Here is a 14,465-nt window from a genome sequence, read left to right on the forward strand (position 1 = left end):
CAACTTGTGTATTTCTGTGGCAATAATGAGGAAAATGTGATGAACAGCTTCAGCAGATTTGTGTTCTTCATGCTACAGAAGAGACGAACCCTTATAAATGAGGTTCAGTGATATGTCATCAGGGTTTTAATGTATTTGTTGAATTTTATGCGTGACTATAATTTATAACTGTGCAGATACTATTGCTGTTATTTTAACCACTATTGTAAGGGGTTGTGGCCTTAGACAATTAAAGATTTGTTCTTGTTCTTGTTCTTGTTCTTGTTCTTGTTAGTGGTGGACACAGCAGTCAGACGTGACTGTATGCCTGTCCTCAAGAATCACAGTGTCTAAATGCCTTGATCTAGCGAAGGAAGATGCAAATTACTTTTTTGTTAGTGCTTCTTGTTTTTTTAACTTGGCATGGGTGGGGTCACCTGGTTAAACACCCACACAGACGGCAGTTGTTTTGTTTCAGGGTGGAACTAATTAATCCAGGTTGTGTCACCACTGACGATATTCAATGTTGATTTGCCGGGAATAGCCATTGCTGATTTTGTCAAGTATTGTCAGGCAACACTCTGCCCTACATACCCCATTTCTTCCCGGCACTGAGTTTACGTGGTACCCAACCGGCACATCGCTTTGGGACCATTCAATATTTGTGTAAGATCTTTTGAAATGCAGAGTTTTAATGCTAAGGGCATATTGCATCTCCCTGATTATAATTAAGGGATCTTCTCTTATTATCTGTTCAACAGCGCTAATGTTTTTAGGATAACGGATAAAATAAGTAGACCAGGGTGGGTATCATTTTCGAGGCTCCATCTACCCGGTTTGAAATTGCTGTACCAGTTTTACACCACGGCTCTACAAAAAGCGTTTATCCCAAAACATTCTACCAAACTTTCATGCAAATCGGCCGTTTGTAACCCTTATTTTGTAGTTATTGTAAGTAATGGCTCCAAACTTTGCGAATTTGAACTTCTTGCCGCAATCTCATACATTGCGCGGCGAGTATCTTCCCAAGTCGACCAATGAAAACGACATAACTCTGGAACTTCATTTTTTGTGTCAAGCCTCACGATAGTCTATTATTTGACGGCATGTTTTTGTATTTGACGCCATATTGCCAGGAGCCTGGATTCTAAATAAGTCTAAATAATAATGGAACAACCCTCGTATATAGACCCCATGAGCGTCAGTGTCTGTGCCGTGTCCGACTATATCGGGTCACGCTGTGTCTATGTCACAGGGTGTCTATGTCTACTTTTTAAGAGCAATACATATGTATTTCCTAAAATTTAAAATCAGGGAGCTTTTGTCTTGGTCCTTCCGTTAAACAGTGTCACGTCTGTACGTTTATTTAAACCATGATTGATACTTATTTTAAGATGGTAGGGGAAAGGCTCCTAATATGGACCGGCTCCTAATATGGACCACCTCCTGTTCTGACAAACTAACGGCGCTAGAGCGCTCAAAACAATTTCATTCGCTTTATTCACCCTCTCTGGATAAGTTGCACATGTCAAAACAGATGCAGAAACACAAACCTCAAAACCGTTAGGCTTTTTCGCTTTTTTTCACTTTTGGCAGCGTTCACTCTAAATTTGCCGCCTAAAACGGACTCGTTTCTGTCCACAGCCAAAGCTTTCATAACACAAAAATGGCTATATATGACAGCTAAGACAGTATTTGTTACATTTTAACAGTGTGTACACCGAGTTTTTACTGCAAACAAAAAATAATAGCAAAACCTCAAAGTATGTGTGAGTCCCCTAATATGGACCACCTTCAACAAATCGAAGAAAATAAAAACTAAGGCAATTTTCATTAATTCATTAAGAAGCTTGCTGAAAATAACCTATAACTAGCCCTTGAGATTTCAAAAAAATATAAAAAAATAGTCTTTTTTTTGTGGAAGTTGATAATTTCACTTATTTTCACTCTGTTTTTGATAAGCTTCTTCAGTTTCCTGGTGTGCTTCAAATAATGCTCTCATCAACCCGAAACAGCTCAATCTAAAGCATATTTGAATAAGTCTGACTTGCACACTAAGTTGTATCATGTTATTTTGAAGTATAGTGGGCTTTTTACAGTGATTCGTGAAGGCCGCTTCACTGGTCCATATTGGGCGCCCAGGCTCCTAATATGGACCATTTGTGATTTTTTCTGTATTTAATTTTTGCTGAAGGTCTATCAAAGCTATTTCACTCTAATTAGGCCTAACTGTTAAACTAAGAGAGAAGGACTACCAACCACAAAATGAAACTTCTTCGCAAGAAAACAAGCTAGTTATCAGCAATAAACAAAAAGTGGTCCATATTAGGGGCCCTTCCCCTACCATGATGAGTGGCGGTTTGGGCAATGGGGGTTGAATTTTGACATATATATATAGTTTGTGTCCTTCCGACATTTTTTACGTTTGACGCACTGGAAAATCATTCAAAAACTCTCCTCTTGGCTCATTTAGGATTCAAGCTATACTGTTCAAAAAAAGAAACGCATAGCTTGTAATATTTGGTTAATTTAGTTATATGGCTACAAGGATATCCACCAAACTGCAGAAAATGTTTATCTGGTCGTCGACCTTTCGTCCATTGCCACAAGTGAGCTCTGCACGTGACGCATGCGTTATCAGTGGCTACAATGTCAAAATTGCTCATTTGGCATGACCACTCGTCATGCTTCAGTGTAATCTCGTGAAACTCGGGGAATATTGAGCTCTCACCATGTCTTCCAAAACCCATAAAAGCGGATTGTTCGCCACAAAGAAATCAGACGACAATTCAGCGACGAAAGATGGCCCGATTGAGCAGAGAAGACCGCCAAATTGCATTGGGTAGTTTACAAGCAGGCCAAAGTCAAAGTGCAATCGCCAGGCACTTCCACGTGTCCCAGAGCACCATCAGTAGACTGTGGGTCAGGTTTCAAGCCACTGGCTCCGTTGCTGACTTGCCACGAGCGGGAAGACCAAGGGCGACAACTGCTGCTCACGACCGCTTCATACGGCTCCGCCACCTCCGGAATCGTTTCCTGTCGGCCTCATCTTCTGTCCAGGCTCTCCCCGGGCCACACCGATTATCGGACCAGACCGTGCGGAACCGCCTGCATGAAGCTGGTTTGAGAGCTCGCAGACCTCACAGAGGAGCTGTCCTCACCCGCCGCCATCGCCAGAACCGAGTGCAGTGGGGCAACCAGCACCTTCGCTGGACCGTCCGGAATCACTGGAGACACGTGTGGTTCAGCGACGAGTCCTACTTCCTGCTCCAGCGACATGATGGTCGGAGGAGGGTCTACCGGAGAGTAAACGAACGTTACGCGCCCAACTGTGTGGATGAGGCACCCGTTCATGGTGGTGGAGGCGTCTTGGTGTGGGGGGCGATCAATACCGCTGGAAGGAGCACCCTGGTGCACGTCCAAGGGCGCATAACTGCCCAGCGATACGTGGAGGAAATTCTGCGCCCACACGCCCTTCCTCTTCTGGCTGACCAGGATGCCATATTCCAGCAGGACAACGCTCGCCCGCACACAGCACGACTCACCACCCAGTTCCTCACCGACCACCATGTCCAGGTGCTTCCCTGGCCATCCATGTCGCCAGAGATGAACCCGATAGAACACCTCTGGGATGAATTGGACAGACGTGTGCGCAGGCGAGAAGAAGCGCCGGCAAATCACCGCGATCTATTGCAGGCACTTCAGGAGGAGTGGGACACCATCCCACAGCAAGATATCCGGCATCTGATCCAGTCCATGCCCAGAAGGTGCCGGGCAGTTGTTGCTGCTCAAGGCAGTCACACCCCCTACTGACTTGACAGCCTTGGCACCCAATTGTATTGATTGACTGATTGATTTGAAGATGCAAATGAACTGTGTGTGCATTCAACTGTGTCCATACCAAATTTCAAACAAATAATCTAAATATTGGATTTTCTGTTAATTTTTTCGAAAAATAAAACAATTTTGGCAAGTAGCAACTATGCGTTTCTTTTTTTGAACAGTATATTACATATCATCACTAATAAGTTGTTTCAGTAGTAGGCTACTTCACTAAAATCAAGTTACACATAACCTAGGCTTACCTATACTGATTTCGCGTAATTAAAAGTGCCATTCTGTGTCCTCTTACGACGAACATACAGATCTGATGATTACACGTTATCGAAATAGAAAACTGCACAAGTTTAGATACCAACATCTTTCGAATTCTGTCAACAAAAGTGGAAAATACATGTACGTATGTACGTACTATGATCGCGGTCATCAGTGATGCCGTGATGCGCACAGTGCTACGTCGTACTGGCATTCACCACGTTGCCATCTAGGCAATAATAGGTCGTTATAATTAATTTAATGGTCATTGCTGAATGCACGAAAATGACGATGCAATACTGAAAAGCAAGAAAATATTCGCTGAAAGTGAAACTGACAAGCAAGGCTTCCTCTGAAGAGTGCCTGACAACGGATTTTTCCCAATGGAGTTGTGTCCCTTCCCTGCGCCCTCTCGTGGATTGATACGTGGCCAATGGAGGAGGCCATTTTCCGTTGCTAACTGCCGAGTGTTGCTGTTTTAAATCAGCGATCATCTGCTTTTTGTGTTGATTTGTAAAACTTTGAGACATTGCAAAATGAAGAACAGTGTTTTAAGAGTTCTTGCCATCTTGTCGTTAATAATTTCACAGGCTGGTTGTGATGAACACGAACATACAGTAAGTACACCCAAGCAGAACCCAAAAGCGGAATCACTGTATTTTTTCGTCGGTAAACTCGAGATTACTGGCGGTTGTTTTCATCCCCAGAGTTAGTGTATTGAGTTCGAGTTGAATGGGATTTAAAAATGCTTGAATATTCTGTGAACTGATTCAGTTATTAATCTACAAGCGGTATGTGCACTTCAGTTGAACTGTTTGTTTTGGTCTTCCGGCGTCTCGACTGACGTGACACTCACACTGACACATCGACATAATGAAGAAGTATTACTGAATTACTTTTGAAGTTCTTTTGGTATTGAAGGGTAGAATGACGGCGTCGAATGTTTACATTTTGATTCTTCGTTCACTAGTCGATGCCTGTCAGTATTACATCGCAGCTGACTTACGATAATTATATTGACAGGCAGTTGAGTTGCGTTTACTTCCCTTGCATTTCCGAAAGTCGTCTGCAGCAAGTTGTTGAACAAGCCAGCAAGTTTTTACGTGCTTACAAGATTACAACGCAAGTTTGGACCCACTGTGGAGTTCACATCTATATTAAAATGCACCTGTACAAATATTTATATAACGTAAAGAGGTGTTATTGAACACAATTTATCAATATCATTATCAATGTGATTGTGAACACAACTGACAGTGACAGTCATGGGTCTAGACATCGGCTCTAGATTCAAAATCACTTTAATTACTTTGGTTCATAATCAAACGTGCATCATGATTTTATGTTTAGATACAAATGTGATGAATGTTGCATTCATTGATTAACAAGTGCAAAGCTCTGACTAGTGCAATTCAAATCAACATGCTGTGCAATTCAGATCAACAAGCTTGACTTCACTTTATCTGTGTGTGAGACACGGAGTGCTATTTTGTCTAGACCTCATGTTCGAGTGCTTGCGAATTACCTTTTAATGCTCGTCTGGCGTGAAATTGAAATTTTTGTTTGTTGATCATGTGTGTTTGCCTTGAGAAATACTTCAAATAGGGACCTGCTAATGTGGTACATTGTATGCTACTGTGCCACATCACACAGGCGAGTGGAGTTCATTTGACTTTGTGATACAGGGTGGCAGGTACAACTGGTTTTGAAGCCAGCACCGCTACCAACTGAGCGATACCCTTACTGTGTTCAGTTGTTGTTGGGTGGGGTTTTTTTTGGGGGGGGGGGGGTGAGACTGAGACAAAGATTGAAAGAAGGTATGCATGTTCAGTTCACACGCACATTAGAAGTAGAACACAGTTTATTGTAATTCAATCAAGTTTGCGTTTTAATTAATGAAACAGATCCTGTGATTGGTCAGAATGCTCCAACTCATTATAAATTACCGGTCATTAATTGTCGATAGTCACTCGCTAAAAAATCCATTAACAACCTGCTGGCGAGGCGCATTGATACAGCCTCAACTAGTCTCGGTTAGCTTTGAGGGTCATTTTAAAAGTAGGAAATATGAAGGCCAACGAAATACCGAGACCATAAGGTATGCGAAGTGATGACGTCGAATACGTGACGTAAGTTGATGCATGAATTCTTCCGGACTACGTCAGTCAATTCCAAAGATCGCTTTTGTGATGAAAAGAATTTGTTTTAGAGATTGCTGTCCAGAAACCCGTCAAAAAGAAAACAAAACAGGAGCAGAGTGATACGATAGGAATACAGAGACATATTTCTTGGGGCTTGACCCTTGCAGGTAGGTGGACTGAAAGTAGTGTGTGAACAGAACAGAACCAATTCTGTTTGTTTACAACCGCATGAAAGGAGGAAAGAGATCGTCGTCAGATTGAATTACAATAACATTAACACGCTTCCATTTGAAACTTTATGTGTAATTGTTATCTGGAAGTCAAACAAATAACGTCAGGCGGATTTTTTGTGACACAGTGTACTGGCTGTGATGCCTTTCTTTTATGCAAGTGCTGTACTATACAGGGGTGTTGCTAGAAATGTTCATGTTGGGACATTTGGCCGAAACTGTCCGAGAGCTTTAACATTTCAGAAAATGTTCGGCTATTATTTTGGCTCATTGAAAGTCGACGCAACATTGAAGCACAAGAGGGGAACACCAATACAATCATTGTCTTAGGACGTACAGACACATATGTTGCATACTGCAACTAAAACAATTAACTTTGCAAATATAACTAAAATTTACACCAATTCTCTGAAATTTGTTCAAACCTTTATTGGCTTTAAGTTAAATTTCTTGAAAGTAAAACAATAAAACTCTTCCAACCTTGTGCAAATCTTAACAATCCTTGGGAAACATGACTGGTAAACATCAATATAACATAAACACACTCTGATTCTATCAAAGTTAACTAGAACAAAAATAAGAAGGCAGAACACCAGTAAAACGAAAACTGACTGCCACTTGTGTGTCCAAAATGTGAGTGTTTTGGCGTCAGAGAGGTGTACCATAACTAGGAAACATGTGTTTGAAGAATAACACCAGTAAAACTAAATCATGCTCAGCTGTTAGTCACACCATCACTGCATTGTTTCATTTTCCATAAAGATGTCATAAAATGCCCCCCATCCCCCTCCCCCGAATCAAAAGCACTAACTGACTGAGAAACAATCACGAACCTGCGGATGCAAACGCTGAGAGAGTGGGAAACAACTCTGGCACTGGCAGCTATAATTTTTGTAAATGGCTTCCGTTTAAAACAATGTTTCGTTTTTGGCATTCGTGAAAAAAATAAACGTCAGTCAGCTGACTAAGTACATCGGCAGCAAAATTTAGCCATTAAAGCCTGATCAATAAAAAATTTAAAAAAACACGAAAAAATCATGGCCGAATGGCTTGTTTCTGACGAATAATCTTCGGACATTTGGCCAATAAGAACATAAAAGTTTCGGTCAAAGTAAAAAAAAAATCGGCGAAGGGCCGACCTAAACGACACCCCTGCTATAATTTGTTTGGTTTTGCAGTATGAAGATGGCGAGGAAGTGGTGCTGTGGATGAACACTGTTGGTCCTTACCACAACAGACAGGAGACATACGAGTACTTCTCACTGCCCTTCTGCAGAGGACCCAAAGCAAGCATCGGCCATTACCATGAAACTCTGGGAGAGGCTCTTCTCGGGGTGGAGCTGGAGTTCAGTGGCCTGGACATTGACTACAAAGGTGTGTGATAGCACTGATACTTATAATCATGTTTTTGGCTAAGCAGATTAGCTGTGAGTGTGACTGTTCTGTGTTTCACTTTTCAAAATTTATCTCTTCGATGTGCTGTCTTTGGCATGGCAAGGCTCCTGAAATTGCAAAAAATAATTAGAATGCTGTCATGGCTGTTTCTTTTCAAATTTAACTGGTCACAACCATTGTCAAATTTCTAACATGTTACTCATGTGGTTTTCCAGTTGCTGGTGAAACATTATGTATGCAAAACAAAAACGTCTTCTGAGTGTGCTGTAAATTGTAATTCATTTTCATGTTTTGTCACAAGGTGATGTCCCAAAAACTGAGTACTGCACAGTGGATCTGACAGAAGAGAAGTACCAGGCGTTCATCTATGCCGTCAAGAGTCACTACTGGTACCAGATGTACATCGATGATCTGCCTATCTGGGGTAAGTGTGTGTCACTTCACATTTTAGTCTTGAGGCTATTTGTAATTGTAGAAGTATCTTTTAAGTCTCCCCTACCAGCGGTGGACACTTAAGAAGATGGATCTGCCTTTAGTCTATTGTGGCCAACATTCTGCATCTGTGGTGTTTGAGGACATATTAATTATTATTGCTGTTGTCATGAATTTTGGCTGCCATCTGTCAGATTTACTGAACTTTTGGGTAGCTTTGGTGAGGAGTAAACAAACATTTTGGTGCTTCACTTCATCTTCAGTGATTGTTTTCTACTTGTGCTGTCTTTTTTTCTAGTTATCTCTCTTATTCTCACGATAGATCCTTGGCTAAAATTTCGGGCGTTCAACACTTCTTTTCATGCCCTCAAGGGATGTTGATTTTGTTATGACTTGAATTTATCAGATGGGAGATCATTTTTGATGTGCTATTATAAAAAAGGTCATTGGGTTACCTCTTTAGCAAAGATGAAATCACAACACAGGAAATAATTTGGCTAAACATAAAAGCAAGCTATTGTACTTGTTAATTTCTGGTAGTCCTGGAAGAAGTAGGGGGGAAAACATCATTCTGCAGAGAGCCGAACTACGTATTTAATAAATGTTATATGTGCTGATGAAATTGTGACACCGATTCCAATTGTGACTAAAATTGATCTGTGAAAAGTGTGATCTCCAAGAACTAACTGTAAGTAAAACAGTTTTGAAATGATGTGCAGGAATCGTTGGAGAGATTGACGAGGGCGGGGACGGCTTCTTCATCTGGACCCACAAGAAGTTTGACATTGGCTTCAATGAAAAGCAGATCGTAGATGTCAACCTGACCTCCGAGTCCAAGGTCAAGCTGCAGCCCAACATCAAAATCTCCTTCTCCTACGAGGTAAGAACATTCATCAGTGGAGTCACAATTCCTCAACCTTTTAAATGTTGGGTGTATGTGCAAACACACTTGATTTTTCTGTCCTGGATACAGTGAAGCTTTTGTAGTAACTTCTGGTCATTTGAGAGTCTGATAAGTGCTTATAAAGCTGGAATTGTGTTTCTTTGGTATAGCATTGTTATTAGTTTCGTGAATTGTTCAGAAAGTGGAGATTGTGTTCACAGCAGAGGGCAGCAGAATCTTCTTAACTCATGCAGAGAATCTAGTTAGTGAAGAACATGTGCTGCAGAAACTGATAAATATCATGATTGCCAAGGCACATGTATTTTTCATTTTTTGTCTCCAAATTTGACCTGATGGACTACATTGTTCTGTGTGTATGGAATGGCTGTGGAATAATATGTATTCCTGCTGATAACTGATGCCCATAAACGATTGAACATGTGGGTGATAAGGTATTGAATCAATGAATGTCCTCTTCCGTTACCAGTTGAAGTGGCACACGTCCAAGATCAAGTTTGAGGATCGTTTTGACAAGTACCTGGATCCCAACTTCTTCCAGCACAGGGTCAGTACTTGATGTTCTTCTTCTGCATTCATGGGCTCAAGCTCCAACGTTCACACACGTTTTTGACTCACATGCGAAGCAAAAGTGAGTCTATGTACTCACCCGAGTCGTCCGTCCGTCCGTCCGGACGTCCGGACGTCCGGAAAACTTTAACGTTGGATATTTCTTGGACACTATTCAGTCTATCAGTACCAAATTTGGCAAGATGGTGTATGATGACAAGGCCCCAAAAAACATACATAGCATCTTGACCTTGCTTCAAGGTCAAGGTCGCAGGGGCCATAAATGTTGCCTAAAAAACAGCTATTTTTCACATTTTTCCCATTTTCTCTGAAGTTTTTGAGATTGAATACCTCACCTATATATGATATATAGGGCAAAGTAAGCCCCATCTTTTGATACCAGTTTGGTTTACCTTGCTTCAAGGTCAAGGTCACAGGAGCTCTTCAAAGTTGGATTGTATACATATTTTGAAGTGACCTTGACCCTGAACTATGGAAGATAACTGTTTCAAACTTAAAAATTATGTGGGGCACATGTTATGCTTTCATCATGAGACACATTTGGTCACATATGATCAAGGTCAAGGTCACTTTGACCCTTATGAAATGTGACCAAAATAAGGTAGTGAACCACTAAAAGTGACCATATCTCATGGTAGAAAGAGCCAATAAGCACCATTGTACTTCCTATGTCTTGAATTAACAGCTTTGTGTTGCATGACCTTGGATGACCTTGACCTTGGGTCAAGGTCACATGTATTTTGGTAGGAAAAATGTGTAAAGCATGTGAGTCGTATGGGCTTTGCCCTTCTTGTTTGTTTTTTGTTTGCACATGCTGGTTTATACATGTATTACTGTTTTTCCATGACAGTACTTGTTCAGTCTCTACTTCATTTGTGTCCCGCAGTGGGGCACTGCGGTTATGAAATTAAAAGCCCCTCCTGTTTTTTGAACCGCAGGAGCTTTCTAGTTTGCTGTTAGGTAGATTTTTGGTTCCTCTTTCCTGTCATGCTCTCTTTTTCTTCATGAATTCTTTTCTTTTTTCTGCCTTCTTGCTCATTCACCTGTATTTTTTCCAAAAATCTCTTCTCTTGCCGCTTGTCTCGCGATTCATGTATAGTTTAATCTGTTAGTGTTCTGATGTAAGTCCAGCAGTAGATAGGTTAAGCCTATTTTAACATACTGGAAACTGGTAATCTTCCAGTAGGTATTAATTTAGTTTTACTAAAGCCTGCTGGGACACAAGTAATGGGTTAGTGCATTTGTAAACAGGAATCGCTTGACAAGTGGCCCCCTTCATCCCCCCTTCCTCGTCCTGATATGGCTCTGCGTAGTCGGCTGGACGTTAAGCAACAAATAAACAAACAAACTTCATTTGTGCAGTGAAAGTTCACCGGGGGTGGACTCTCAATGTTGTTTTCAGAGACAAATCTGTTATTTATTTCTTAAGGGTTTGAGGGGATGGCCTAGAATAGAGTTACTATGGTTCTCAGAGGGCGACATTTGTTGGAGAAGTGAGAAATGTTTTCAGTAAGAAAGGGTTACCATCAGTCATTGTGATGCAGTGAGCCATGAAGGAAAGCTCAATCTGTGGTAGCTAATAATGAAGCGGATGTAGAGCACTACAAAAGGTGCCTTGTCCCAGCTGGCGTGCTCTGTTAAAACATGAGATTGGATCAATAATGAAAAGAGTGAAGAGGTGTTCTTTTACACTTAGGCAGCTGCCGCTAGTGAGAATGATAAACAGCTGGCGTACAAGTCAAGTGTGTGAACTCACTGAAAATAAATGATCACAGTTTGACAAGTTGATGGTTTTGTCTGCTGGACCACATTCAGATACAGTGGGCCCCCCTTTTTACATTTAGATACAGTGGGCCCCCCTTGTTACATTTAGATACAGTGGGCCCCCCTTGTTACATTTAGATACAGTGGGCCCCCCTTTTTACATTTAGATACAGTGGGCCCCCCTTGTTACATTTAGATACAGTGGGCCCCCCTTGTTACATTTAGATACAGTGGGCCCCCCTTGTTACATTTAGATACAGTGGGCCCCCCTTGTTACATTTAGATACAGTGGGCCCCCCTTGTTACATTTAGATACAGTGGGCCCCCCTTGTTACATTTAGATACAGTGGGCCCCCCTTGTTACATTTAGATACAGTGGGCCCCCCTTGTTACATTTAGATACAGTGGGCCCCCCTTTTTACATTTAGATACAGTGGGCCCCCCTTTTTACATTTAGATACAGTGGGCCCCCCTTGTTACATTTAGATACAGTGGGCCCCCCTTTTTACATTTAGATACAGTGGGCCCCCCTTGTTACATTTTAGATACAGTGGGCCCCCCTTGTTACATTTAGATACAGTGGGCCCCCCTTGTTACATTTAGATACAGTGGGCCCCCCTTTTTACATTTAGATACAGTGGGCCCCCCTTGTTACATTTAGATACAGTGGGCCCCCCTTTTTACATTTAGATACAGTGGGCCCCCCTTTTTACATTTAGATACAGTGGGCCCCCCTTTTTACATTTAGATACAGTGGGCCCCCCTTTTTACATTTAGATACAGTGGGCCCCCCTTTTTACATTTAGATACAGTGGGCCCCCCTTGTTACATTTAGATACAGTGGGCCCCCCTTTTTACATTTAGATACAGTGGGCCCCCCTTTTTACATTTAGATACAGTGGGCCCCCCTTTTTACATTTAGATACAGTGGGCCCCCCTTGTTACATTTAGATACAGTGGGCCCCCCTTGTTACATTTAGATACAGTGGGCCCCCCTTTTTACATTTAGATACAGTGGGCCCCCCTTTTTACATTTAGATACAGTGGGCCCCCCTTTTTACATTTAGATACAGTGGGCCCCCCTAACATTTAGATACAGTGGGCCCCCCTAACATTTAGATACAGTGGGCCCCCCTTTTTACATTTAGATACAGTGGGCCCCCCTAACATTTAGATACAGTGGGCCCCCCTAACATTTAGATACAGTGGGCCCCCCTTTTTACATTTAGATACAGTGGGCCCCCCTTTTTACATTTAGATACAGTGGGCCCCCCTTTTTACATTTAGATACAGTGGGCCCCCCTTGTTACATTTAGATACAGTGGGCCCCCCTTTTTACATTCAGATACAGTGGGCCCCCCTTTTTTTAAGACTTCCACACAATTCTAATATCAGGTTTTAAAAGGGGCAGGGTCTTCAAATTGGTTAATTCAGGGGTGGGACTTTTCCGCGGACACAACTTACGTATTCCGCTGGAGTAATCTATTTTTCCGCGTCCCATTTCATCACAGTATCTATAACTTGTTGACTGAATGATATGGAGAGAAGTGAAGATGGAACAGAACACTGGAGGCGTGAGAGTTAAATTGTGCTGACTGAAAACTCCTGATAACTAATAGTCATTTTGAGCTTCAATGCATTGGGGCGTCACTTGGATCATACTAATGCCAGTATTGGAGACCAGGAGTAAGTATGCACCATTACAATGTTACCATTGTTGTGTGAAAGTGTGGGGAGGCATGCTGGGTATTTTCGTGTTTCTAAAATCCACCGAACTCTGACATGGATTACAGGATCTTTTCTGTGCGCACTTGGTCTTGTGCTTGCGTGTACACACGAAGGGGGTTAAGTCATTAGCAGGTCTGCACATAAGTTGACCTGGGAGATCGGAAAAATCTCCACTCTTAACCCACCAGGCGCCAGCGACCGGGATTCGAACTCACGACCTCCCGATTAGGAGGCCGACGTCTTACCACTGCGCCCGTCTCTTTTTTACCTGATCCAAACGAGTTGAATTTTAGTCTCAGATTGCACAGATTTTAATGTACCCTTTTTTTTGACTCACATGCGAAGCAAAAGTGAGTATGTACTCACCCGAGTCGTCCGTCCGGACGTCCGTCCGGAAAACTTTAACGTTGGATATTTCTTGGACACTATTCAGTCTATCAGTACCAAATTTGGCAAGATGGTGTTTGATGACAAGGCCCCAAAAAACATACATAGCATCTTGACCTTGCTTCAAGGTCAAGGTCGCAGGGGCCACACATGTTGCCTAAAAAACAGCTATTTTTCCCATTTTTCCCATTTTCTCTGAAGTTTTTGAGATTCAATACCTCACCTATATATGATATATAGGGCAAAGTAAGCCCCATCTTTTGATACCAGTTTGGTTTACCTTGCTTCAAGGTCAAGGTCACAGGAGCTCTTCAAAGTTGGATTGTATACATATTTTGAAGTGACCTTGACCCTGAACTATGGAAGATAACTGTTTCAAACTTAAAAATTATGTGGGGCACATGTTATGCTTTCATCATGAGACACATTTGGTCACATATGATCAAGGTCAAGGTCACTTTGACCCTTATGAAATGTGACCAAAATAAGGTAGTGAACCACTAAAAGTGACCATATCTCATGGTAGAAAGAGCCAATAAGCACCATTGTACTTCCTATGTCTTGAATTAACAGCTTTGTGTTGCATGACCTTGGATGACCTTGACCTTGGGTCAAGGTCACATGTATTTTGGTAGGAAAAATGTGTAAAGCAGTTCTTAGTGTATGATGTCATTGCTAGGTTTAGTTATTTGACCTTGACCCTGAAGGTCAAGGTCATGTAAAGGTCAAGCATGTGAGTCGTATGGGCTTTGCCCTTCTTGTTTTTTTGTTTTTTTTAATCGGGGGGGAACCCCCCCTAGAGAAAAGGGATTTCCTCTTTTTTCATCACAGGAGAGTCCCACC

The 14,465-nt window shown here is 41.9% G+C and overlaps 1 protein-coding gene and 1 long non-coding RNA gene across 3 annotated transcripts in view; both read left to right on the forward strand.

The window, feature by feature from the left end:
- The window catches only part of LOC138957423 (uncharacterized), a 268,397-nt gene that overhangs the window by 70,343 nt on the left and 183,589 nt on the right, over positions 1-14,465 (forward strand). The window lies entirely within an intron of this gene.
- LOC138957378 (transmembrane 9 superfamily member 3-like) overlaps positions 4,490-14,465 on the forward strand; it is a 33,319-nt gene continuing 23,343 nt past the window's right edge. For both annotated transcript variants that reach the window (XR_011453014.1, XM_070328504.1), the window contains exons 1-5: positions 4,490-4,691; positions 7,624-7,819; positions 8,142-8,264; positions 8,992-9,152; positions 9,643-9,720. Coding sequence is in view for 1 of the 2 variants with exons in the window: in XM_070328504.1 (XP_070184605.1) it covers positions 4,611-4,691; positions 7,624-7,819; positions 8,142-8,264; positions 8,992-9,152; positions 9,643-9,720 (639 nt within the window). In the remaining variant the exon portion in view is untranslated. The remainder of the gene's footprint in view (positions 4,692-7,623; positions 7,820-8,141; positions 8,265-8,991; positions 9,153-9,642; positions 9,721-14,465) is intronic.

This window comes from Littorina saxatilis, linkage group LG2 (genome assembly GCF_037325665.1).
Source record: "Littorina saxatilis isolate snail1 linkage group LG2, US_GU_Lsax_2.0, whole genome shotgun sequence".
NCBI classification, from domain to species: domain Eukaryota; kingdom Metazoa; phylum Mollusca; class Gastropoda; order Littorinimorpha; family Littorinidae; genus Littorina; species Littorina saxatilis.